The 25,691-nt window shown below is 42.2% G+C and overlaps 1 protein-coding gene across 1 annotated transcript in view; it reads left to right on the forward strand.

The window, feature by feature from the left end:
* LIMCH1 (LIM and calponin homology domains 1) overlaps positions 1-25,691 on the forward strand; it is a 330,288-nt gene that overhangs the window by 218,233 nt on the left and 86,364 nt on the right. Inside the window, exons 4-8 of the mRNA XM_047091336.1 lie at positions 4,149-4,255; positions 9,795-9,825; positions 12,243-12,353; positions 19,299-19,494; positions 25,363-25,615. Coding sequence (XP_046947292.1) covers positions 4,149-4,255; positions 9,795-9,825; positions 12,243-12,353; positions 19,299-19,494; positions 25,363-25,615 — 698 coding nt within the window. The remainder of the gene's footprint in view (positions 1-4,148; positions 4,256-9,794; positions 9,826-12,242; positions 12,354-19,298; positions 19,495-25,362; positions 25,616-25,691) is intronic.

Consider the following 25,691-nt stretch of genomic DNA (forward strand, 5'->3'; position numbering starts at 1 on the left):
TTTTTCAGAGAAGAGGCCCTAGGGAGGGCGGAAAGCTCAGGCCTTCTTAACCCTAGAGCCCTGGGGAGTGTTTTCATGGATGGGGCAGGTCCACAAATGAATGAAATGGGAAACCACTGCACCAAGAACAAGGAGGAGCTAATGCATGGTAGTTACAAAAACAGCGGTCTAAATACACACATTAATATTAGTCTAACACAAAATGACTCTTTTCAGGAACTTTACATTAAGTACCTGTGTTGAATTGAGACTCGGGTTACAGTACTTTCCAGTTAGCCAGAGATGGTAACTTTCCATCAGTGGCACTTGATCACTTACCTCAGTGACTTTGCAATAGTTGACTCTGAGGCAGCCATTATTTTCTCCTTGAATTTTATGAAATTGGTCTTGCCAGCCAAGCCATGTAGCTGAATACGCTTCTATAAATTTAAAACCCTTTTCTCCCAACTCTTCTTGGAAAACTTCCAAAGGTACAGAGAGGTTGGAAGAATGGCCTAGTGAATGTCTACGCAGCATTCACCTGGCATAGGCCCTGTGGACCATACAGCCTGTGGGCCAAACCAGCCCAGTGCCTGCTTTTGTAAATAAAAGGTATAGGACTACAGACATTCCCATTCATTTATGTATTGTCTGGGTGCAATGACAGAACTGAGTCATTTTGTCAGAGACCATTATAGGCCCAGAAAGCCATATTTACTACATAGCCTTTTGCAGAAAAAAAGTTTGCCAATCCCTAATTTAGATTCACCAATTGTTAATATTTTGCCATATTTGCTTTATCTCTTTCTTCATGACGAGCAAATATTTTCTCTCTCTCTCTCTCTCTCATATGCACACACCTTTTTTTCCCCTGACTATTTGAAATTATGTCATAGACGTTATCATAAATCATCCCTAAATAATTCATACGTTTGCTTAAAAATAAAGACATCCTCTTATATGGCATCATCATCCTGCCTAAGAAAATTAACATTTATTCAATAATGTCCTCCAACATACAGTCCATATTTAAATTAGATGTTTATAGCCTTATTTACTTTTCTGTTTTGCATCTAGAATCCAATCAGAGGTCATAAATTACATTTGGTCATCGTGTCTCTTCAGTGTCCAATTTTTTGTTTTTTAGTGACTGACATTTTTGAAGAGTCACTCAAAAACTTTTTTTGAAGGCTTACGAAGTTTTAATGGGTTTGTAATACTACAATAGGAGGAGGTAATATAATGGTCACTGCTGTAAATCAGTGTCTTTTACTTCTTCTCCTGTGGGACCGAGCCTCTGTTGTATAGTTTGGCTTCTGGAGGTACAACACGAAGATGGGAGTTTTTCTTGGAATTGTACATGTGGAAAAATCTCAGTGTGAAGAGCAAGGCAGATGGGAATTTGCAGAATGCATTTTATGTAATTAAAGGCACAGTCCTTTTTACCCACTCTGGCTGCTGCCCCTGTGAGCTCTTGGCTGTGGAGCTTTTTCTTGGGGCTTTTCTCCTGACCGGGGTCTGGCTCCCCTCCAGTCTCATTAGGTTGCAGCAAGGAGCTGAGAGGAGGCCGGCAGTCATTGAAATCTGCCAGCCCCAATCATTCAGCCCAGCTGGCAACGCAGTCTGTGTGATGAATATAGCATGGCGTTCAAGGGCACATCTGGGGATGCCTAAGGGAAGAGCACCTCCTTGCCTTTCTTAAGGACCTGAAGTGCCACAGTCGTGTGCCTCTTGTGGGACTCCGTGGTGGTCAAAGGTTGGTCCTTTTATTGTGGTCCCAAATGATTCCTAGAGAATACCAGGACCCATCCTTTGTTTTCCTCTGGGTGAGAAGTCCTCAGAGCTCACAGACCAACCAAAAAGGTAGTTGCATGCCCTGGAAACGACTGGCACGCGCGTCTAATAAAACTCTAGAGATGGGAGGGAAAGGAGGAAAACTTCAAGGAGAAATTTGATCTTTTTAAAACATGCAAAGTAACTGAAGGAGAGACTATCAGGGGTGTGGCTAGCTTTGGACTATGACCAGCTTTTGTCACTCTGTAAGAGGTGTGTGAATGATGCAGGTCTTGCGCGTGATGGCCCATCGTGACTGCTGAAGAAAACCCAGGACACGGGAAAGACACAAAACATTCTGGGAGGGGTCACCTCCATGGAAGCGAAGTGAGACTGTAGTATCTTCTCATTGGTCTCCCTGCCTCCTGTCTTACCGCTCTGAAGTCCTTCCTTCACACTCTCTACTTCCCCCTAGGCCTGCCCCCAACAGTCTACTTCTGCTGCAGATCTGAGCACCATTTCTCAGATTACAGCCCCTCTATGATTTCTGTGGTCTGCTTTCTATGGCCTTCAAGGCCCTCTGTGATCAGCCCCTAATTCCACAGCATCATCTGCCTTTGGTGCTGGCCTCAGATTTGATGCTCGTGTCCATCTTGTATGCCATGTTGTTTTTGTACCTCCGTCCTTTGCTGGCTGTGTGAACTTGGGCAAAGTGCTTAATTGTTCTGTGCCTCAGATTGCTCATCTATAAATGAGGATGACAGTAATACCTGCTATCAGCGCCTACAAAATACCTACTAAGGTAAAATACCTACTAAGGTTGTATAGGGGTTAAATGAGTTAGTATATATAAAGCTCTTGGGAGGACGCTTTCAATATAAGCTATATAAAGGTTAGCAATTTATTGCTATTGCTCTTGTTGTTTTGAGCCTGGGTATATTAATTGTTTGGTTGCTGCATAAAAAATTACTATAAACTTAGAGTCTTAAATCAATACCCATTTATTATCTTAGTTTATGTAGATCAGAAGTATGGACATAGCATGATTGAGTCCTTTGCTAAGAGTCTCGTGGGGCTGAAATCAAGGCGTTGGTTGGGGCCGAGGTCCTATCTCTGCTACCAAGCCTCCTCCAAGCTTATGTGCTTGTTGACAGAATTCATCTCCTTGCAGCTATAGAACTCATGGCCACCAGCAATTCTGTTCACTTTCTTGAAATCCTCCCCTGATTATGTCAGGCGCAATCAGATAATCTTCCTTTCAATGAACTCAGAGCCAGCTGGTTAGTGAGGTAATCACAGAGTGATATCCATCACATTCACGGGGCCCTAGCACTCCAGGGGAGGCGATTGTTACAGGGTGTGTACACAAGAGGGCAGCATTCTTGGGGGTCATCTTAGAATCTGGCCTACAGACTGGGTAATTGGGAAACACAATGCTCTTTGGTTTACTTTGTTGAACAGCACTTGCGTGAATATAATTCCGTAACCACCATCATTTCAGATTTTTGTAGTAACTTTCTTAGAGTATCCAGATGGATTCACACTGGTCAGGCCCCTTTATTATTCCTCTCCTGTAGGTCTCTCTAGCAGAAGTCTTCTAGGAAGAGGACAGTGAGGACCTTGTAACCAACAAACCTGCTGCTAATGCCCTGCAGTTCCAGAAGGGTGACCCACAGTTGTAGTCCCTTTCAGAGCCATCTGTTTATTCTTGACTCTCAACAGGTGAAGGGCAGGATCGTCAATGGTCAATGGTGCCTCTTACTCTGCCAGTTCAAAGAGAAAATGTTCACGTTGGAAAGGGTCTTTTGCATTATTTTCAAAAGCTTTCAATGCCCCTCTTTTTTCTCTTTCCAATTAAGTCTAGACTGTTTTCCCATTTATTTTTGTTAATGTTTTATTTATTTTTGAGAGAGAGAGAGAGAGCGCGCACACAAGCAGGGGAGGGACGAAGAGAGAGGGAGACACAGAATCTGAAGCAGGCTCCAGGATCCAAGCTGTCAGCTCAGAGCCCAACATGGGGCTCAAACCCATGAACTGTGAGATCCCGACCTGAACTGAAGTCGGACTCTTAACTGACGGAGCCACCAGGTGCCCTAAAAGATGCTATATTCTGCTTTTCAATGATATTTTACTTGAAGTTGTACACAGATGTATTAAGGTAAAGGAAAAAAAATGAATTTGGCATGCTGTGGGTTTAGAAATTTGAAAGTGTCTGTTTACCTTGGCATATCCTAACCAAGTATGATTTTATTTTCCAGCAAGCCATAATTTAGGTCTGACTCTTGCTGTCTTAATGACTGACATCCCTTTGGTAATTTGGACTATTAAAGTGGAAGGGCTGGATCATAAAAATAATATAAAATAATATAGACTTGGATTTCTTTTCTTCCCTCCAGGACAATATCATCTTATTCTTGAGAGGCTGTAAAGAGCTCGGCCTTAGAGAATCTCAACTTTTTGATCCTAGTGACCTACAGGATACATCCAACAGAGTAACAGTCAAGTAAGTAACACAAGATTTATGTTTAAGGGACTGGTCAGAATGGCTAATTAACAACTCAGGAAACAACAGATGTTGGTGAGGATCTGGAGAAAAGGGATCTCTATTGCACTGTTGGTGGGAATGCAAACTGATGAAGCCACTCTGGAAAACAGTGTGGAGGTGCCTCAAAAAATTAAAAATAGAACTGCCCTACGAGCCAGCAATTGCACGACTAGGAACTTATCTAAAGGATACAGAAATGCTGATTCAAAGGGGCACATGCACCCCAATGTTTATAGCAGCACTATCGGCAATAGCCAAAGTATGGAAAGAGCCCAAATGTCCATCAACTGATAAACGAATTAAGAAGATGTGGTGTGTATATACACACACACACACAAACACACACAATGGAACACTACTTGATGATGAAAATGACTGAAATCTTGCCATTTACAGCAATGTGGATAGAACTGGAGGGTATTATGCTAAGCGAAATAAGTCAGAGAAAGACACCTATCATATGATTTCAGTCATATGTGGAATTTGAAAAACTTAACAGATGAACATAGGAGAAGGGAAAGAAAAATAAGATAAAAACAGAGGGAAGCGAACCATAAGAGACTCTTAAATACAAGAACAAACTGAGGGTTGGTAGAGGGGGAGCTTGGGGGACTGGATTATATAGGTGACAGGCATTAAGGAGGGCACATTCCGGGATGAGCACTGGGTGCCATATGTAAGAGATGAATCAGTGGGTTCCACTCCTGAAGCCAAGACTACACTGTATGTTAACTAACTTGAAAATTAAAAAAAAAAAAATTATGTTTAAGGAAAACCTATTTATGGTTTGACTTGTAACTTTGTAATGATGTTGTAAGGTCTAGGAAGCAGAGTATTGCACGTGTCTCATAAAATAAAAACGTGAAGGTAAAAATCAAGCTTTCCAAACAAGACATATTGGCCTTCCCCCTGTGTACGGCTTCCATTCTGATCAAATGTAATTTTTTTAAAGCAAAAATCACACATGGAGAGTTAGAATGTTAAAAAGAACGAGAAAAATGTTAGGTGAGACTTACTGGAGGGAGAAGCAAGAGAGAAATATGCACAGAATCTGTGTTAGACAAAAAGCCTTTATTGGCTCTCGTTGGGCATTTGAATAGGCTCTTGGAAGACTACAAACTTGGTAAACAGATCCGAGCACTGTTTGTTATGCAAAGAGGGCAATAGATTCTGGAGAAATCGCTTCCTCATTTACATTTGTAACTGTTTTCTCATATGTCAGTGATCAGGTTCTTTGAAGATGGATTATTGGCTATTTGACTGCTGTTGACTGTGTCTACTCATGAGCCATGTTTGTGGCCAAAGAATTTTTGGGATAGAATGGCTCAATAAAAGAAAAGGCAGTGTGCTTCTCTGGAAAGGAATGGCTGGTGACCAGGGTAATGAGAAGAAAGATCGTCATGAGATGGTAGAGATAACTTTCCTGTAGCTTAGAAGTCCTTCACACTCTACACATGACATACAAAACATTTCCCACTTTGGTCAAACAACATTTGGCATGAATATGCCCTAATAATAAGCTTAATTAATAGATAGGGTCTGTGGATTGCATACACTTCTTTTGATTACTTTTGGGCCATTTATCATGGAGGAACAGAAAAGGGAGAGAAGCCAAAACTCAGGGCTCTTAATTGTATACTCGTTGCCAGTATTGATTGGGGGGAAAAAAAGGAAGCTACTGAATGGAATCAAGTTAGTTCACATTGGATTTTATGATTCGTGACTGGGAATTGATTACATAAAATCATTTCACTCTTGTCAATGTACCTTTCTTTAATATTTCTCATGGAAAAAAATTACTTAAGGGCACAAACAGAATACCAATTATGGTATTTGAATATGGAAACCACCATAAACCTCATTTTAGACATCACATGCTCCATATATTAATCCAGCCTCTATAAATTATTCATTTTAGGAGATGGGTTCTGCCTCATCTGACATGCGTAGTTTGACCTAGGTGGCAAGTGGCCAGAAGTAGTAGTAACTATACGACATCATAACAATTAGTGATATGCACATCGCTTGGAGGGTGAAGGAAAGTTTGCTTTGACGGTGTTGGCAACTGCATTTTTTTTTTTTGAAGCTATTCTAAATCAATGTGTCACTAAACCAGGAGAATTTTGAGATAGTTTGATTTTAGAGATTCAGAATTTATATCACCTCTACTGCCCATCTACATAAACCTGGGCATCAGGAAGCCAGGAGTCTGGCCCTAGACCTGCTACTCCCTGGGTCTATAATCCTAGGCAAGTTCTCTTGCTTCAGTAGGGCTCTGTGTCTTTATCTATAAGATGGAATTGGACAGAATGTTCTCACAGGTATGATTCTAGCTAAAGCTTGCTCAGTGTTCAGCTTGCTCAGATCTGGGAAGATGGTCCAACCAACTTGTGAGGAAAAAGACACAGAAAACAACCTAAAGAGGAAAAGTCACTTAGACTAATGAATGACATACAGTCAGTCCCTTCTCAGTTACTGTATCATCTTCCCCTTCTCCTGTCTTTTTTTGTTTTCCTTCCGTCATTTTTCTTTATCTTTCCAGCTGCTTCTTTTCTCCATCTCCTTTTCTTCCCTGTGCTTCCCCTCTCTTCTTTATCTTGTCTTTCCATCTCTCTCCCCTTTTGTATTCTTTTTCTTCATTTTCTTCCCTTTTTGGTTCTTCCTTCACTTGAGAATTATTATTTTCTTTAGGCAAGGCTTTCCTATCACCTTCCGTAACTTTATCATTTTTCGTTCATTCATTCAGTAACTATTTACTGAGCGGCTACTATGTATCAGATACTTTCCAGTCACTAGACAACTGGAATGAACAAGATAGCCAACACTTCCTGTTCACAGGTAATTTACACACAGTGTCAGGAGATAAGAAATACACAAGTAAATCAAAAAGATAATCACAGGGAGTGAGTGATAAGTGCTGAGAAGGAAGTAAAAGATGATGTGAAAGATAGTGACCATCACAACATATACATGTATCAAATCATCATGTTGTGTTTTTTAAACTTATACAGTGCCATATGTCAATCCCAGGAAAACTGGAAAAAAAAGATAGTGACCAGTCCAGAGGTGGCCAAACATAGCCCCTCTAAAGAAGTAGCATTTCAGCTGAAGGCTGTGGGCTGAGACATGAATGGGAAGCAAGAACCAGCCATGTGAAGACCTACAGAGCATTCAAGGCAGAGGAAGTTCAAGTAGAAAGCCTGGAGAGGAGCAACAGACTTGCTCTTTAAAAAGGATAAGCAAAGTATCTGGTGTGATAGAAGGGTAATGAGCAAGAATGAGTGTGGTAGGTGGGCAGCCCACAAACCTGGCAGGATGCTGAACCTAGAATCATTACGGAGAAAAGTGTTTCCTTCACTGTATGAGTTTCTAGAAGAACATAAGGAACTTTGTATTAAAATTATACCATAAATTCATTTACAGTACTTAGAAACTCATTTCTAGTTTTAATGAAGGGTGGGGCATAGAATGAGCTATCTGCTTCACAGCTTTTCTGTAAATGATGCTGGTTTCATCTGGCACCAGACAGGGAACATTTGTAACATATGTAGATTCTTATCGCTATGGTAGATTAAAATACAAGTGCTGCATCTTTCTGCTTTACCCTCTGAGGGTTGAGCAGAACATTAGTAGAGATGGAAAACACCCCTTGACACCACTAATTAATAGCGTAAGCCATACAGTACAGGGGCAAATCCCACAGAGCAAATGTGGATACTTTCCTGAAATGTTTTTTTTTTTTTTAAATACAATTTATTGTCAAGTTGGCTAACATACAGTGTATACAGTGCGCTCTTGGTTTGGAGGGGTAGATTCCCATGACGTGTTTTTTGTGTTTTTTTTTTAATGCTCTTTAGTTTAGCTTTTATTGGAGGTAATTTTTCTTACTTTTCTTTCTTTCTTTTTTTTTTTTTTTTTTGAGAGGTAACTTGAGTAGACTAAAAAGAAAAAAAGAAAGAAAGAAAAAAAAGAGGGACAAGCTGTAAATGATTACTGCATGTGTAATTTAGTGAACTCTACCTGTAATGGATGCCAGACAACCTTGATGGGGAACGAAAGCCTAATCCAGAAAGGCATGCCACAAGTTTATTCCAGGGAATTGAAGCAATTGCATAAAAATGAGGAAAGGCTATGGCTTGCTCCTGAGCATGTCTCTGAAAATTTTGGAAGCGTTTTCACACAATTGGTTGTTAGGTAGAAATCATTCAGCAAATATTTTGTGAGCTCCTACTATGGGCCAAGCAGGATTTTTTAGAACTGGGTCACAATGATAGTCAATGAAGTTTCATTATCAATACAGAATACATTTTATGCTCCCCATTCTTAACTTATCTTTCATTACAATTTCAAATATTGCATAGATTTTTTTTTGTTTTCATCATTTTGTTTTGTTTTTGTAAGTTAAAAAATCCCAGCAAACATCTAAGCAGGTAATGCCATATTTTTTTTTCTGCTAAAAAGGGGAAACTTGAAAACTTTCTCTTAAATCCGAATGAGACCAACGTTTCCTTCAATCCAAGTCCTTGTTGATGGGTTTATCTCCTTAGCATATACTATCTTGTTTTCTATTCCCTGAAATATCCACTGACTTAAAATTGTACACCTATTTATTAATATGTTCTTTGGGTCAGAATAAGCAGCAATGAAGTAATTGGTGTCTAAGTGCTTGAAGGAATTCTTGACTGGTGTATACAATACAATTATATTCGCCCTTCCCCTGCTCTCCACCCCAACTGAAGTTACTGTGGGAAAAAGAAATGCAGTCCTTCGTTTTTCCTAGCATTTATTTGTTGACATGTTAAAGAAACTTCGGAATAATTTTGTAGAAATTTTTATATTCCACTGTATGAGTATTTTGAAAGTATCAACAACTAGCTTTTTTTGTTTATAGTTCGAGAATAAGTACTTATGTATTTTTTAGAATGCACATGTGTATATTCGAACATAACACACATATTTTCCTGCTTATGGCTAATTCCCAACACTAATTTCTATCTGTAGCAGACAAGAACAAATATTTGGGTAACATTGCCTCTTCTGCATATATCGTCAGGTCTGTTTAATTAAGTAAGGTTCTAGACCCTTTAGACTTTTAGTACTACTTGTACAAAGATTTTGGAAGGGTAGTAAGATTTTGATTTCACAGTGGTCTATAATCAAGGCACAAATTTTACCTTAACAGCTGAGCTTTGAGAATACAAATATAAACAGTCCTAGTTTTTAGATGGAATCCTTCATTTTCCAGATGTTAAAAGGCATTCATCTTTTCATGGTGCACTTTGGAAGGCTGATTTCGTCTCGTCCTTTTGCATCTTGCTTCCTAAATGATTTTATTTAGTACCTGAAATCACTCATCATAGACCTTAGAAAAAATGATATATTCTGCTGATTTCATGATATGTGTCTGCTTCAAGTACATCTTAGAGGTGTTTAAGGGAAGATCACAGGGAAGCAACTGCTATTCTGACTGTATTTTCTTTTCCTTTTCCTTAATTAGGAGCCTTGATTACAGTAGGAAGCTGAAAAATGTAAGTGTTCTCACTTCACTTTCAAAACATCTTTCCTTCTAATTTTAATGGTTCAGGTGTAAAATTTAGCTCATAAGTTCATTGCCTTCTGTATGCCTTGCTAGGAAGAGTCCTTAGAACACAAAGATAGGTATCTCTGATAGAATAATCAATCACTGTGATAGAAACAAAAATTATAGATGGGGGAGTTTTCTGTAATTAATAAGGACTCATTCCAGAAGTAAATAAATGAAAGCTCGCACTCTGCAATTGTTTCTTAAATACAAGATGATCTGTCTCAGCATTAATCTCAGTTCCTTTCTGTTTGTAGGCACAGATGGCATTATTAAATAAAGCAGCTGAGCACACTTTTTTTAGGGAAAAGATCAGCATGATATAAATAGTGTTGACTGTCATGGGCCTGTACTTTTTCTATTTTTTTTTAATTAATCTTTTGGGTTTTTATTAATACTTCCCCAAATCAACTTTTTGGAGTTGGATCTTGTTTTCTTTCAACATTTATTTATTTTTGGGACAGAGAGAGACAGAGCATGAATGGGGGAGGGTCAGAGAGAGAGGGAGACACAGAATCGGAAACAGGCTCCAGGCTCTGAGCCATCAGCCCAGAGCCCGACGCGGGGCTCGAACTCACGGACCGCGAGATCGTGACCTGGCTGAAGTCGGACGCTTAACTGACTGCGCCACCCAGGCGCCCCTGGATCTTATTTTCAAAGAGCAAGTACATTAGTGCTTTTTTTTTTTTTTTTTTAATGGGAGAGGGTTAGAAGGGGTAAAGGGAGAGAGAGAGAGAGAGAGAGAGAGAGAGAGAGAATCTCAAGCAGGCTCCACACTCAGCACAGAACCCAAAACAGAGCTCAATCCTACAACCCTGGGATCATGACCTGAGCAGAAATCAAGAGTCAGACACCAAACCGACTGAACCACCCAGGTCTCCCAGTGCTCGTTTATTTTAACTTTAAATTAGGAATCTAAGAAATGACCTTGTATATATAAAATTTAAAAGTGGCTATGACCTCCTTTTTTCTTTTTTTTAATTTCCAGGGTGCTATTATATTTGGTTGACATTTTCATTCTTGTCTTCTTTTTCCTCCTGTAAAACTAGGGCTATATGCCATTTTTTCTCATGCATTTAAACAAATCGGAAAACCCATAATCTAAAACACAACACCGTTCTATCTTTCTCCTGTTACACCTTTCAAAATAGCCTCATACTCTTAGCCCACATTAGTTAGTTTATGGTCCTAGTTAATGTCCTGACATTTGGAATTGTCTGTTCTCTGGAAATTTATTTGTAAGCAATCAGTTTAACAAGACTTTCTGGAAGTTTTGAAGGATTCCTGAAGTGCAATTTTCCCACAGAGGTGGAAAACTGAATCGCATCGTAGCATCAATACCCACAACCATATTTTGGGCCTGTTGCCATCTGGAACCATGTACACATATCACATTGTCCAAAGCATTTCCTGGTCTAGCAAGTGGAGGGAGGAGGTACCATAAGTACTTCCCAGCCTGATTGAAGCAATAAGACCACATGTGAAAATAAAATAATAGCTTTTCCGTAAGCTTCAGATCCCAATAATTCAGTTTTAAGGAGCTCCTCTTCAGCCTTCTGGGTTTTCTGGAAAAATTGATGCAAAGAGCATTTGCTTTTGTGGACAGTTTCTTTGGAAAAACAGAAAAAAAATTAACTTGGGACTGCAGCTTCAGACTCTTGAAACTTCTTGGACATTTGTAAGCATGCAAGGTTATTTAACTGGCAGTAATCTTGTCCAGGCTACAAATTCCCGTCTCAGATTAATAGGAATCTAACTATACCCCAAAGCTGGATATCTGAAAATCGTACTCTCTATTGGATTGCTTTCTTCTGATTTCAGTTAGATGGGTTGTGTTGCTCTTGTGTTGGGAACCACTAACTAACCTGGCTCACTCCTCTGAGGTTTTGCAGTTGATCTTAGCAGAACCTCTCTGCCCACAAATAGAAATCGTGAGCCTCTAAAAACACCTTCTCTCAAAAGGGATTGACAACCTGTTTCCTGCTCATCTGGGTAAAGGCTCCGGAGTTATAGAAAACTTTTACTTCCTAGTTTTGAAACCTTTATTACATAAAAATAATTCTGGAGGATTTGTTTCTCCTTCATGCCATCTTAGAGATCATTTTGTTACAACCAACCTTTTCCTAAAACTGGAGCTTTATTTTAACTACCGAATCATGTTTGTGTTGACTGATAGAGCGTTGGGTTCTTATTAAAATGATTTTACATTTAATGGATACCTCATGGATGGTGGTTTTTATGCATCGGTGTTGCACATTCTCTCCTTCCTGCTTTCCTGTTAGTGGAGCATTACTGATTCCTTAGCTTAAAAAGTAATTCTCGAGGGAAAATTCTCCTGCCCTTGGGCATGGTTTTGTTTCACAGGTATTAGTTACCATTTACTGGCTGGGAAAAGCAGCAAACAGCTCTGCATCCTATAGCGGAACCACACTGAACCTGAAGGAGTTCGAAGGCTTGCTGGCTCAGATGAGAAAGGTAACTTGACTTTTCTTCTTTATCCCAAGAGGTTAAGATAAGAAGGGAAATCAACACATTTGCTCCTTTTTAAGATGATGGTTTGGTGTGGTGAAATTGCACAGGCCAGCGATGTCTTGCACTCAAGGGAAGGACCGCTTGTCTTACCAATGAGTTCTCTGCCTTGTGTATCCCATGCCTACTTGAACTTTTTGTAGCCTTCAGAGAATGGAAGGTATGAGCTCTCCCCAACTTTAATTCCCAAAGAGCAAATTCAGTCTGTGAGTATGTGGCTTTGCATGCCAGAGAGCTCAGTGCTTGTTTTCTTGGGGGAGTAACGCCTGAGTTAAACAATACAGTATTATACGAAAATGAAGACTTGCTCTGCATTTGTCCTAAAGGTCATTTTGCTTACCCGTCAGGGCGTTGGTGTGGGTGAGAGGTAAGTCTGCCAAGTTCTTGCTGGGTGGGCATCCACTGGGCTCTGACAAATTAGAAACATTCTCTCCTGAGATGTGCATTTTATGGCCATTGTATTCGGATGACCTGGAAACTTGGAAAACATTTTTTACAATATTCAAAGCTTTATTTACTTATTTGATTATGGGAAAGACTGATCTAATGTAGGAATTTGTCAAAGAAACAGTGGGATGTTTTATGTGTGCCCACCTGTATGTTCCTTTTAAGGTTCAGCGATGTATGTGAACTCATCCAAAGTTCTAGGATATAGTATTACCTGTGAGCAGCCCCACCCAACCAGCCTAGCGACGTGGTGAGGCTCACTTGAGGCTCACTTGTATCATCCGTGGGTTTTGGATAAGGTCCGTATTGTAGCACAGTTAAGGCCTTGCCCTTCCTCATTTCTCAAACATGCAAACTAAATGCACTAATGAGACCCCCTGAGAGACATTCGCACTTTGACAAACTTGCCCCCCCCCCCCGCCTGTCCCCACCAAGACAGAGAGTGAGCAAGTGGCAAAGGGGCAGAGGGAGAGAGACAAAGAATCTTACTGGTAGATGGGTCATCTGTCTTTTAGATTTTTAGAGAGAGAGCGCAAGTGGGGGAGTGGGGCAGAAGGAGAGAAAGAGAGAGGAAGAGAGAGAGAATCTTAAGCAAGCTCCACAGTCAGCATGGAGCCTGATGTGGGGCTCGATCCCACAACTCTGGGATCATGGCCTGAGCCAAAATCAAGAGTCAGACGCTCAACTGACTGAGCCACCCAGGTGCCCCGCGTCATCTTTTTACAACTGTTTAAAAGCCCTGCCTGACAGTTCCTCTCTTTGCTGGATTCTCTTGGAATCTGATTTATTTTTGTTATGGACATTTCTTACTAGCTCAGCTCCTCTATAATCGTCAAGTCTCTTGGGGCGCCTGGGTGGCTCAGTTGGTTAAGCGTCCAACTTCAGTTCAGGTCATGATCTCACAGCTTGTGGACTCGACCCCCATGTCGAGTGCCGAAGCTCAGAGCCTGAGCCTGCTCCGGATTCTGTGTCTCCCTCTCTCTCTGCCCCCCACCCCCATTCATGCTCTGTCTCTCTCTCTCTCTCAAAAATAAATAAACATTAAAAAAAATTGTAATCTTCAACTCTCCTAGCTTCCCCTTCTATTGAGACCATTCTCTATGTCAGCTGCCTTGAAATGACCTGTTGTTGTTAATAGCTGTTCCCTTTTTTTTTAAAAAAAATGTTTTTTACTTATTTTGAGAGCGAGAGAAAGAGTACGTGCACATGCATGCATGGGGGAGGGGTTGAGATGAGGGAGAAAGAGAACCCCAAGCGAGCTCCACGCTGTCAGCTCAGACCCCAACATGGGGCTCAATCCCACGAACAATGAGATCATGACCTGAGCCTAAATTAAGAGCTGGACACTTCATCAGCCGAGCCACCAGGCGCCCCCAGCTGTTCCCTTTTTTTAATGAATGTAGACAACATCACAGGACATGAGGGAATACTTGGTATCCCTGGACAAGGCATGACTTCAGTAAAATGGCCCCCTGTGGTATTCCCATACCTCTAGGTAGAGAGTAATTGACCTGAACTTCACACCTGGAGGTGCTGGAGATATCTGTTTCTCTGGAATATATTTTATTTCATTTTATCTATTAAAACTGGGCTTATCTGAGAAATGCAGAAAACCCTAACAGTGGCTTAAATAAGATAGAATTTTATTTCAAAGTCACATAAAAGAGGTCTGAATGTGAGCAGTGGGCAGGTGATCATCAGGTCGGGCACCCAGGGTCCTTCTTTTTACTCCAACATCCTCAACCCTTGGGTTCTCACCTTCTGGTGAGAGCTGTAGCCATCTTATCCACATTGGGGTCCAGAGAAAGGAAGGATGAGGGGAAGAAGGGCCTATGCTTTCCCTTTAAACACACTTCTGCAAAGTCATACACGCACCTCTGTCCCATTGACCTCAACTCAGTCACACATCCATGCCTCACTGCAAAGAAAGACTTGAGAGAGGTAGACTGTACCGCAGCTAAAAACTGTGGATATTTTCAATGGAGAAGAAACGGAGAACAGATATTGAAGGGACAGCCAGGAACACTTCTGCACGGATGCAGGCTGAAATAAATTTGGAATTAAAATGTTTTCTTTCACAAAGGAGACTAGCCAGAAATTTTTTATATTCATTTTCCTAGGGTGAGAAATGTGTATAAAAATTATCAACTTGTAAAGTGACACATGTAGAGCCCTTAGCGTAAGCTTCTGGCACATAGTGGGTATTCATAGTAGATTGCTGTTGCTATATACTGAGAAAAGATCTCTGAAAGCATAGTGACGGTGGCCCGTCAGTGAGCCTGGATATGTCAGAGGGGGGGTCTCCCAAAAGAGGGGACTGTGAAGTGGAGCAAAGGAGAAATATTGCAAGAACGTTGAGATTGAAGGAAGAACCACGGGGACTAAGGTGGCCTTAGAATCGTGGGGACGGGAGCTGGAAGGCAAACATTCTAGGTTCTTCCTCTCTACGGCTCTCTCTCCTTGAGATTTCCCCACATCGGGGAACATGGCCAACAGCGTCCACAGGGTTACCTACTTCTAGCCCCTTGTCCAGAAAGCAAGGGAATTCTTCCTCCTCGGCCTGGCTGCACAATTGCTAGGGCTTTACCCTGGCCCAGTGTGGGTCCTATTCCTGAACCAGGCCAACGGGTGCCGTGACTAACCTAAGCACCACTGCTTCAGGAGGTGAGGGATGTCAAGTAGAGCAAGGGATGAAGAGCAGGGAATGTGATAGGCAGGAACAGACCTCTGCCAACATCAACTTCTCTTCCCTTACCCTGCCTTATTTTTTCATGATACTACCGCCCAACTTAGTATTCATTTATCTGTTTATCTTTGGTCTCTTCCAGTAGACCATAAGGCCTGCGAGGACAGGATATTTATTGGCTTTGCAGAACGTTGTGTCCCCAGCATTAGGACTGTATCTGGCCCACGGAAGATGCCCCGTCAATATCTGAGGCGTAAATAGCTTCCCCGACCGGAGTGTGGTGGGTGCAGATGGGTCATCAGGTTGGAAAAGTAGAACCCTGAAACACTCCAGTATGGGAGTTAGCCACTTTATAAATCACAGAGAAGAAGAAAATGTTGAGTGGTAACACAGCGGCATCTGGAGTTTCTCGGATACTGTAAGTCACCCGGCAACCTTAGCTGGTTCTCATTATCTCTGACAAAGGGGGATAAGAAGAGGACAGATGAGTGAAACAATCCAAAAATACCAGAGATGTTGGTAGTTCACACCGCATTCATTAGCTCACGTCTACTAGAACAACTAGCAATTAGTGCACTGGACAGATTTGAGTCTTCTCTCCCATCCCTAAAGTGCTCTCTGTAGAAGACAAAATGCTGCTGGGCTCCTGGACAAAAAACATCGATGACATAACTAGACCCCTCAAAAAAAGGAACTTAGACTGCGCTAGCCTTTGCGTTGGCTGATAGCTTTTGCTGTCCCCCAGAAGCTTAACTTTGCATGACTTGATGGACTCCAATAAAATTGTTCACCCAGCTAATGTCCACATCTTTATTTCTGGCAGAAGAACCAGCTTCTTGCTTCCCCCTGAGGTTCCAAGGGACCAGGTTGGCCAAGGATGACCACGGGTGGCTTGTTTTTCACTTTACAAACTGGCCAAGCCTTTTAGCTTCCAGCTCTTGCTTGATCCGCGGTTTCATTCTTGGCTTTCTACGCAGTCATGAACAGAATGGCTTCTCTGTTTTTCTTTCCCATAACAAGCTGTGAGAAAGCAGCTGAAGCTCCAAGAGACATGTTGACTTTCTCTTTCTTTCTGTTCTCTTGTGGTTTGTAGGGTAGGGGGAAGAAGACATTTGGGCCTTTGGGGGAGCATTTCTGATTATTATTATTTTCTTGAAAATCCAGTTTGTAATGCTATGCCAAGCAGCTCGTAAAACTGTGTCCCTTCTAGATGTGACCAGTGGCCTAGCTCCAAGTGTGTGCCCTCCCTGATGAAAATTGCATCCAAGGCATCTAGTTATGGGGTATAAATGGAGAAGAAGAGTATCAGTGCATGTAAAGATTGTGTCCTTAACTACATTCATAAGTTCTGTATGATTTTCATGTTGACATGCACATGCCCAAATGAATGCATGGTAGTAATTATAACCATAGCTAACACTCTTTGAGCACTTAGGCATCAGGCATTTTTCGATTGCCCAGCAATCCTGTGAGATAGATGTTATTACTAGCTCCATTTAATAGATGAGAAAACTGAGACCAGGCAAGGTGAGATAACTTGCTTAAGGTCACACAAATGACGAGAGGTAGACCCGGGATTTAAACCCAGGGAGTCGAGATTCCAAGACCATGCCCCTACCTACCTCTGTTTTGCAGTGTTTATACTTTGGTGATTTAGGCATAAATGGCATTTAGCAAAAGAGCGTCATCCAGGTTAGCATCGTTCACAGAGTAAGAACCTAGTGAAGGTCCAGTGGTTGAAGAGATGATGCCGGTAATGGCAACTATAATAACACCCAAGTTGATGGAACGTTGTCAGGTTTTACTACTTGGGATTTGGAGACGAAATCCTGTGTTGGAATCACAGTTTTCCTGCTTACTATGTGACCTCAGTTAAGTTACATAACCTTTCTGATTCTTACTTTTCTCTTCTATAAAATGAGGACGAGACTAACCACATCACTGTAGGGTTGTGAGGATTAAATACATGTACAAAAAAGCATCACGCATGGCCCTAGACACAGTAAGGATTCAGTAAAAGCGACCTTCATTTTTTCAGACATTTGGCCCAATCTCAGTGAACAAATAACCCAAGATTATTATTTGCATTTCCCAAGACATTAAATACAAAACCATATCCAGTTTAGATCTATGCTTTTCAATTAGTTATGAGTTCTTTCTTTTGCAGCCAGTCGGGCCTGGCTTTTGTTCAAGTCCCCGTTGACTTTTGACCTACAAATAAACTACCTTAATTTCCATAACTGGAATTTCTGCCTTCCTCTGGAGGGTCAAAGGGGCCACCCTCACCCAGGCCACTGGACAACCTATTTTTGGGGGGCAGTAATCAGGTCCTAGGTGTGGAGACTGCAGAGTGCTCCTGTCGGTCCTGCCCTCCTCTCTCCCACTCCTCCCTTCCCTCCAGGCAAAACCCGTGTGTGCCTTGTGAATTACAGCCTCCCTGTCCCCTCAGCACGCCTCCCGCCCGGGGGGGGGGGGGGGGGGGGGGGGGGGGGGGGGAGTGTGTCAGAGGGGCTGGATAGAACTGACAAAAGCAGCTGGCAAAGGCACTTCCTACAAAGGCATTGGCTCCAGTGGGCATATTAGTCAGCTCAGACAGTTTCCAAAATTGCTAACATGGAGAGAATATTTGTTTATTTTTCCTTTCTGTTGGGAATGTGGAAGGGACCTTCCTGATCATCCCAGGACATCCACAGTGTGACATTCCAGTCCTTGCAGATGAGAACATGCCCCTCTGCCAGCATCATCCACAGCCCTCATTTTAAGCGACAGTCTGGAGGAGATTAAATTGAGGTTTATCTTTGAGTGACCGGAGTTATTTTTGTTTTCGTCAGCCTGGACTATTGTAATTAATGCGAAGACAGTGGCGGGAACAAGGCTTTTATTATAATACAAGGGTGAGGATGGCTTTGACTGACCTTTCTTCTGCTGGGGTTTCAGTGTTTTAGTATGTGCTGCTTGCGCTGGAAAGAATTTATAATCACAGGCTGTCAAAGACGGCCATTGTTCTCACTGCTCTGAACATGTGGGTCAGCCACAAGTGCTTTCAGCTCCCCCAGCGCCAGGAGCTGGCCGAGAGCGAAAGCATGCCTGGATTCTTCTGAGGCATCAGGAAAAGCATTTTGCATATTTTTCATTGCTTTTTTTTTTTTTTTTTAAACTTTCTGCCTCAGAAAGACAGCTCCCTTTCAGAGCAGGAATTTCCCTTCAAGGTAGCAGGAGATGGAAACATGCTGCTCCAGGACTTTACGGAACTGATTCTTCTGCAAAAAACAAATGCCGTGTGCATTGGCCAGATAGCGTAAACAGGAGCAGTTGCGTGGCTACGCCGGGGGCTCGGTCCCAGACCGGGCATGCGGTTATGGATTCCGAAAGACGGGTCAAGGTTAAGGTTTCCGTTTTTTATTTTTGCTTTTGTCTGTCACCGTATCCTTGTGAATCCGAACGTAATGATCTTTTACTCTTAATTCCTTTGATTTTTTTTTTTTTTTTGAAACGTGGTGGGGTAGGAGCTACTTGGATTTTTGTTTTTATTTATTTATATTTTGAAAGGCGCACGATTTTCTGATCGGGACAGTGGCAGCAGGGAAGGTCCCGGAACGAAATGTTGGCTTGTAGATGATAATCCATGCCATGGTTTTTCCACGCTGACACTACATGCGGGATCTTTGGAAGATCACTGGAGACGGATTTTCCTGGCGTTGTAGGCGCTCCCTCTGTTGCTGAAGTGTCTATAATCCTTTCGTTTTATTTTTGGACAGGAGACGGATGACATTGAGAGTCCTAAACGTAGTATCCGAGACAGTGGCTACATAGACTGCTGGGATTCTGAGCGCAGCGACTCCCTCTCCCCCCCTCGCCACGGCAGAGATGATTCCTTCGACAGCCTAGATTCCTTTGGCTCCCGCTCCCGGCAGACACCTTCACCAGATGTAGTCCTCAGGGGAAGCAGCGATGGTAGGTCGCAGCCTTCATACACTGCCCATCTTTAAACTAAACATTAGCAAGAGCCGCCTTGTCCCCGGTGGAGGGGAGGCGGGCTCCGTATCCACCTTGCTGGAACCTGGTAACTCTAAACGGGGAGAAGAAAACGTGTTGTCGTGTCGGTTTTCGTGGTCCTTAGAATTTGGGTTGGCTTTGCCAGCAGTCTGAACGTTGCCTCAGTGAGCATATCTTCTAGCGGAAAATACGTTACATCATGCCTCCCCTTGGTCTCCGTGAATCAAGACTCTGTGCAGGACATTAGCTCATAAAGTGTGCTGAAGGTTTATGTGCTCTGGGTATGAGGCAGGGAGATGTTTGCGCACCACACTGTATACGTGAAAATGAATCAACTTCCAGCAAACTGGAAATGCACTATACACACATAGGAAAGTTCTGAAGCTCAGGAAACTTTAATTGGCGGGGTTTTGGCAATCTGTTCCATGCCTGTGATACCTGACCGTTGGCTGGAACCACGCGGGTGGCCCTTAATGTACACAACCCAGACTGCCTGCTTGCTCTGAGTCTGGGTTTGATTTAAATCCCATGGATTTTATATCACCTGCAAGGAATGATCATTTCTCTTTGGAGAAATGTGTGGTCATGCAACCTGATGTGAATTTAATGCCTATTTTCCAGAAGCTGTTTACGTTCTTTATCTTGCACCTTTGTACTTTTAGGAAGGGAAGATGGCTTACTTCTGCATGTATAAACTTGCAGAAAGACGCTAAGGCTGGTGGGGAATTTTTTATTTGTTTCTGAGTTTTTTAATGTGTTGCTTGATTGTTGCTAATGTTTCTAGAGACTTAAGGCTTCTCTCTGAGATAAAAATTCTCTTTTATGGCTAAATGACCCCTTTCAGCTACAACATTCTATCTAAAGTACTTGAGTGTTTAAGGTGCCTAGGTCCTGAGTTAACTGCTCGACAGCTAGTATCTCATTTAGTCCTCAGTGCAGATTATGAGAAACATAGTTTCTCACTTAGCCCTCCCACAAGCCTGAGAGACATTTCTTATTTGTATTTTACAGATGAACCTCAGAGAGGTTAAGTAATTGCCCTTGCGTTGTTAAGTGACAAATGTCACTGTTATTAAGTGGTGTAACAATGTTTGCCTTAAGAAGCGTGAGTCCAAAACTTACACTCTTAAACTGAATTTGCGCACACTTCTGTTTACCTAATAAATTTTTTAAATTCTAGAATGACTGAACTAATGTTTTTGTGTAGTACTTAAGCTTTCCGACAAATAGATGGACCAAGGGGACACATAGTCTTTGACTCCAAAAGAATCCCATGGTGCATTGTGAGCTGCTTGGGAAACATTTCTAAAATTGTATACAACATCTTAAGTACCACACCCACAGTATTAGAAGTTACAGTACCAAGTGCAGGACTGAATTGAGGTTTCGGCCCCACCAAAAGGTGGGGATTTACTTTCACAAAACCTATCGAAACCAAACTATCTCCTATTATTTTGATTGTTTTTTTAAAGTATTATTTTATTCATCTTGGTGTTCTGGAAGTGGCAACACAGATCCTTTATTCTGTCACCAGCTTCGAGGGGTTCAGAGTTTATAACGAGCCACATCTTGAAGAGATTTGAGATGGTAGTTACTAATACTGCACTAATATGTGCTTGGGCACAATTTAGCTTGCAACAATTAAGATTGATAAGCTGAGGTCTTTTTTTTTTTAATTTTTTTTAACGTTTATTTATTTTTGACAGAAAGAGATAGAGCGTGAACAGGAGAGGGGCAGAGAGAGAGGGAGACACGAAACTGGAAACAGGCTCCAGGCTCCAAGCTGTCAGCACAGAGCCCGACGTGGGCCTGAACCCACAAGCAGTGAGATCATGACCTGAGCCGAAGTCGGTGTTCAACTGATTGAGCCACCCAGATGCCCCTAAGCTAGGGTCTTTTTATAAATATTTTGTCCATGTAAAGAAAAATATGAAATTGATCTTCACAAAACACCATCCATGAAAGAGCACCTAATATACAGATTTCACCAAATAGCCCGACGCCTTCAGGCTTATGTTCTTGTAGACTGATCAAGACCTAGTGAGGTTTTTAAAAAACAAATTAAAAAAAAAAACATTTTTATCTGCCTTAGAAAATGTAGTATAATTTTATTCAAATAGGTGTTGTCTTTATTAGATTTTATGGTATTTTTTTTATGTGTATTTATTTTTGAGAGAGAGAGACAGAGTGTGACAGGGGAGGGGCAGAGAGAGAGGGAGACACAGAATCTGAAGCAGGCTCCAGGCTCTGAGCTGTCAGCACAGAGACGGACACGGGGCTGGAACCCACAAACTGTGAGATCATGACCTGAGCCAAAGTTGGGCACTTAGCTGACTGAGCCACTCAGGCACCCCGATTTTATGGTATTTTTTAAACGACACTTACCAAGAAGATTGCTAGTCCTAATAAACACCTTTGGATTTAGAAAAACATTTTTAAGTCTTGGAATTTTATTTCCTAAGCACTCACAATCAATTAGGGAAAGTCTTAGCATAAAATTCTCTGGCTCTATATTGGGGCAATATTTTATTGTTATTGAGGCCCACTGCCCCATTCGGTGGGGACAGTCAGGAGCCACTAACAGATGCCATGATTCCATGGGTTGCTCATAAGAGCTACCTGGTCGGGAAGCTGTGGTCTCCAGGGTCCATTCAGCCAATCTGTCTTGCTAAATAGGTGCCAGTTCCTCCCTTACCTCCACTAGCATTCCTCCTGAAGCCATAGAATGGACTTCGCTGAAGAGGAAATACAACAATTCACGTGCTTTTAAAATTAAGGGCATAGTTTATAAATATGATGTATTTTGTTAAATGAATACTCTTTTATAGAAAAGATGAGTTGAGGGCGCCTGGGTGGCTCAGCCAGTTAAGTGTCCCACTCTTGATCTCAGCTCAGGTCATGATCTCACAGTTTTGTGAGTTTGAGCCCCACGTCAGGCTCTGTGCTGAAAGTGCAGAGCCTGCTTGGGACTCTCTCTCTCTCCCTCTCTCTCTGCCCCTCCCCCCACCTCTCTCCCTCTGAAAATAAATTTTAATAAAGAGAAAGAAAGAAAAGATGAGTCGAGGGAGAGAAACAAGGAATGAGAGAAATTAGGCAACGACGAGAAAGGCAAGGGTTGGGGGTGTACATGGCAAAGATAAGGGAAAAAATAAAGACCCCCTAGTTCCTGGAAGGGAGAGAAATGTAGCCCCATGGAAAGGAAGGACCAGACTTTGATAAAGTCATGTCATTGTCATCATGTGCTGTGTTGCCATTTCCTAACTTTGGGAATAAATAGAGGAGCCACCCTAGTATATTTCTACGTGTTCAGGATGAATTCAAAATCTTTTGAAGTCCTGGCCTTACATTAACTGAGCGTATACCTTACTAGGTGCTTTGTGCCATCTCATTTAATCCTCACAGCCACTGTGAGAGCTGTGTTACCATCTCCATGTTCCCAGTGAGGACCCTGAGGGACAGAGGGTTTACGTTTTGCAGAGAAATTAGACCCTTGTCCAGAAAACTACACTTCTTTCAACTGGGTCACTCTGCCTCAGGGCATCTGCACATTAACTTTCCTTGAACTGTCTGTTGGAGACATTTATTGGAAGGTAATTATGGGAAGGAAAACGGTGATCTGTATATGTGTTAAGCAACCGATTTCAGGCTTTCACTAAGATTGTTACATATAATACGATTTTATAGATACTGGACACAAATAAGGTTTGTAGCTTATAGGATTTTAGAAGTGAGAAAACTGAGACAGCTCCAATTTATTACTAAGCCTTCATCGTTGATCTAAGAATCATTTTCTTTCATTTATTTATTCAACAAAGTACAGCGCTACCTCTAGTCAGGATGCTTTAAGCAAAGGACATTTCTCCAAGAGACGTGGCTCACAGAGGGAGGGACTTTGGGCTGGAATCTAGAGAATGGAAATTGGGAGTCCTGAGCTATTACTTACCAGCCACAGGGAACAAGCTCTATCTGCCTTTCTGAGCCTCTGTTTCCACCTCTATAAAATGGGGATAATGTCAAAGCAGGAAACAAGTCCAAGAGTTTGGCAAGGCAAGGTAGTGTTAGTGTTTGTTCATAAAGCATTTCACAGGGGCCTCTAAATGTTACTGAGACAGACAGATATACTTGATGGAAGACTTGGGTGGGGAGGTGCTGTTATGAATCAAAAACCAGCAAGTACTGAAATGGTCAAAACTCCCTTCAGAAGGGAGGCTGAAAAACCAAGTTACATGAATTATTCATAAACTGCATATTTCATCTGCAACAATGAACAACTTGTTTATGGTCAATGCTTTTAACTTTTAAAGTCTTTTAAAAGCCATGAAATCATTTAATCTCCAGGGCAAATCATTTCATTCCTATTTTTACAGAGAAGGACAGGCAAGTGTTAAAACCAGCCTAGGAGCCCGCAGCTCATTAGTGACAGATCCGAACTCTTAGGACAGAAAGAGCGGCCAACACTCATCAAGCACTGACTCTGTACCAAATACTCTACCAACAGTTTACAAGTACCTGATCCGCACCCCACCCCCCCCCCAAAGCCCTCTGAAGTAGGTGGCATTATTATCCTCACTTTGCAGATTGGGGAAACGGAGGCTTCAAGAGGTGATGTCATAACGGCAGAGTCTCAGAGCTAGGGAGTGGCAGAGCTGAAAACAAAGTGGGTCTGGCCAATGACCCTGCATCCTGCCACATCTCTTGACTCAGTTGAAGGCTCTTCACAAATGTAAAAAAAGTAAATGTTATTTGCTCTCAGCGGAGCTGAATAACCTATTCACGATGCTGCCCTTGATTAAGAGTTCCCAACGAACTTTCACACGGCAGCTACCTGTAAGGGTAGTGTTTGTTTCAACGACCTCATCACTCTGTCAGGTCTTACCCATCTAGTGAGACTGAGACTCAGGAACACAAGGATACGATAAAATTATTGGGCTCTTGCCCCCAGAAAACCGATTCGGCAACGTTGAATTCTTTTGTGTTGTCGGAAACAGTCTTTAACCCAAAGCAGTTTGTTTATTCATCAGGTCTTCTGAGGATGCCCACTTGGGTGCAAAGACGCTGTGATAAGTGCTGTGAATGATGTAAAGCCCTTGTTCTCGAAATAGCAGGTCAAAAGTGTAACATGCCCAAAGAAAAGACTAGATTGGGCCATGGGCTTCACAGGAAGAAAAGACTGCCGCCAGCTATGGGTACCAGAAAGGGCTCTGCTCTAGAGGAATATGCATTTGTTATAACTCAGACCACTTCCTGGAAGGCAGACCTTGGTGTCATCTCAATCTGCCACTTTTCTGAATTCCTATTGTTCGTGTATGTCTTTGCTCTTTGATTATCACTAATACCCTCCAGGTGTTTCATAGATTGGCTAAAGGTACCTCAAAGACAAAATGTCGTTTTATGACATTTCCTTTGTAAACAGAGTCCTTTATAATTCTTATTTGTGGGACTGTCTCCCGTGGTGCAAGACGTGCAACAACAGGTGCTCAGTAAAAACTCCATTGGTTAATTTATGGCTTTTCTTTTGAGAAAAGACATTTTGCAGAATCCTAGCAGGCTCTAGTTCCACTGCAAATGTGTTGTGAATCATGATTCTCAGATACCATTAGGTTTATCTCTATTTTTCCAGTTTGATCCCCCCCCCCATTTGAGTTCAGAGCTTTTCCCAGGATAGGCTAATTTAGACAGATACTTTAGATTTGTTAAGTGAATAACTGAAGGACGGAGTCCCCAGAACCCAGCGATCTAACCGCATCCCTAATACTCCACGCTTGCCGCTGGGAACTTTTCTGCGAGCCCAGCATGCCTTCTCAGCGCCTGTCTTCTCTTCCACAGGGAGAGGAAGTGACTCTGAATCTGACTTGCCGCATCGGAAGCTGCCGGATGTGAAGAAGGATGACATGTCCGCGAGGCGGACTTCCCACGGTGAGCCGAAATCAGCAGTGCCTTTTAACCAGTACCTCCCGAACAAAAGCAATCAGACGGCCTACGTCCCCGCTCCTCTGCGAAAGAAGAAGGTAGAGCGAGAGGAATACCGGAAGAGCTGGAGTACCGCCACCTCACCCCTGGGTGGGGACAGGCCCTTCAGGTAAGGCCTGAGCCACGCCGCTCCCGTCCTGGCTTGAGCCCTAGCAGTAAGGGAACCACAGCTCCCACGCACAAAC

This window comes from Lynx rufus, unplaced genomic scaffold, assembly GCF_022079265.1.
Source record: "Lynx rufus isolate CCGP_SWC_20201006 ecotype Redwood Valley unplaced genomic scaffold, mLynRuf1.p SCAF_3, whole genome shotgun sequence".
NCBI lineage: Eukaryota > Metazoa > Chordata > Mammalia > Carnivora > Felidae > Lynx > Lynx rufus.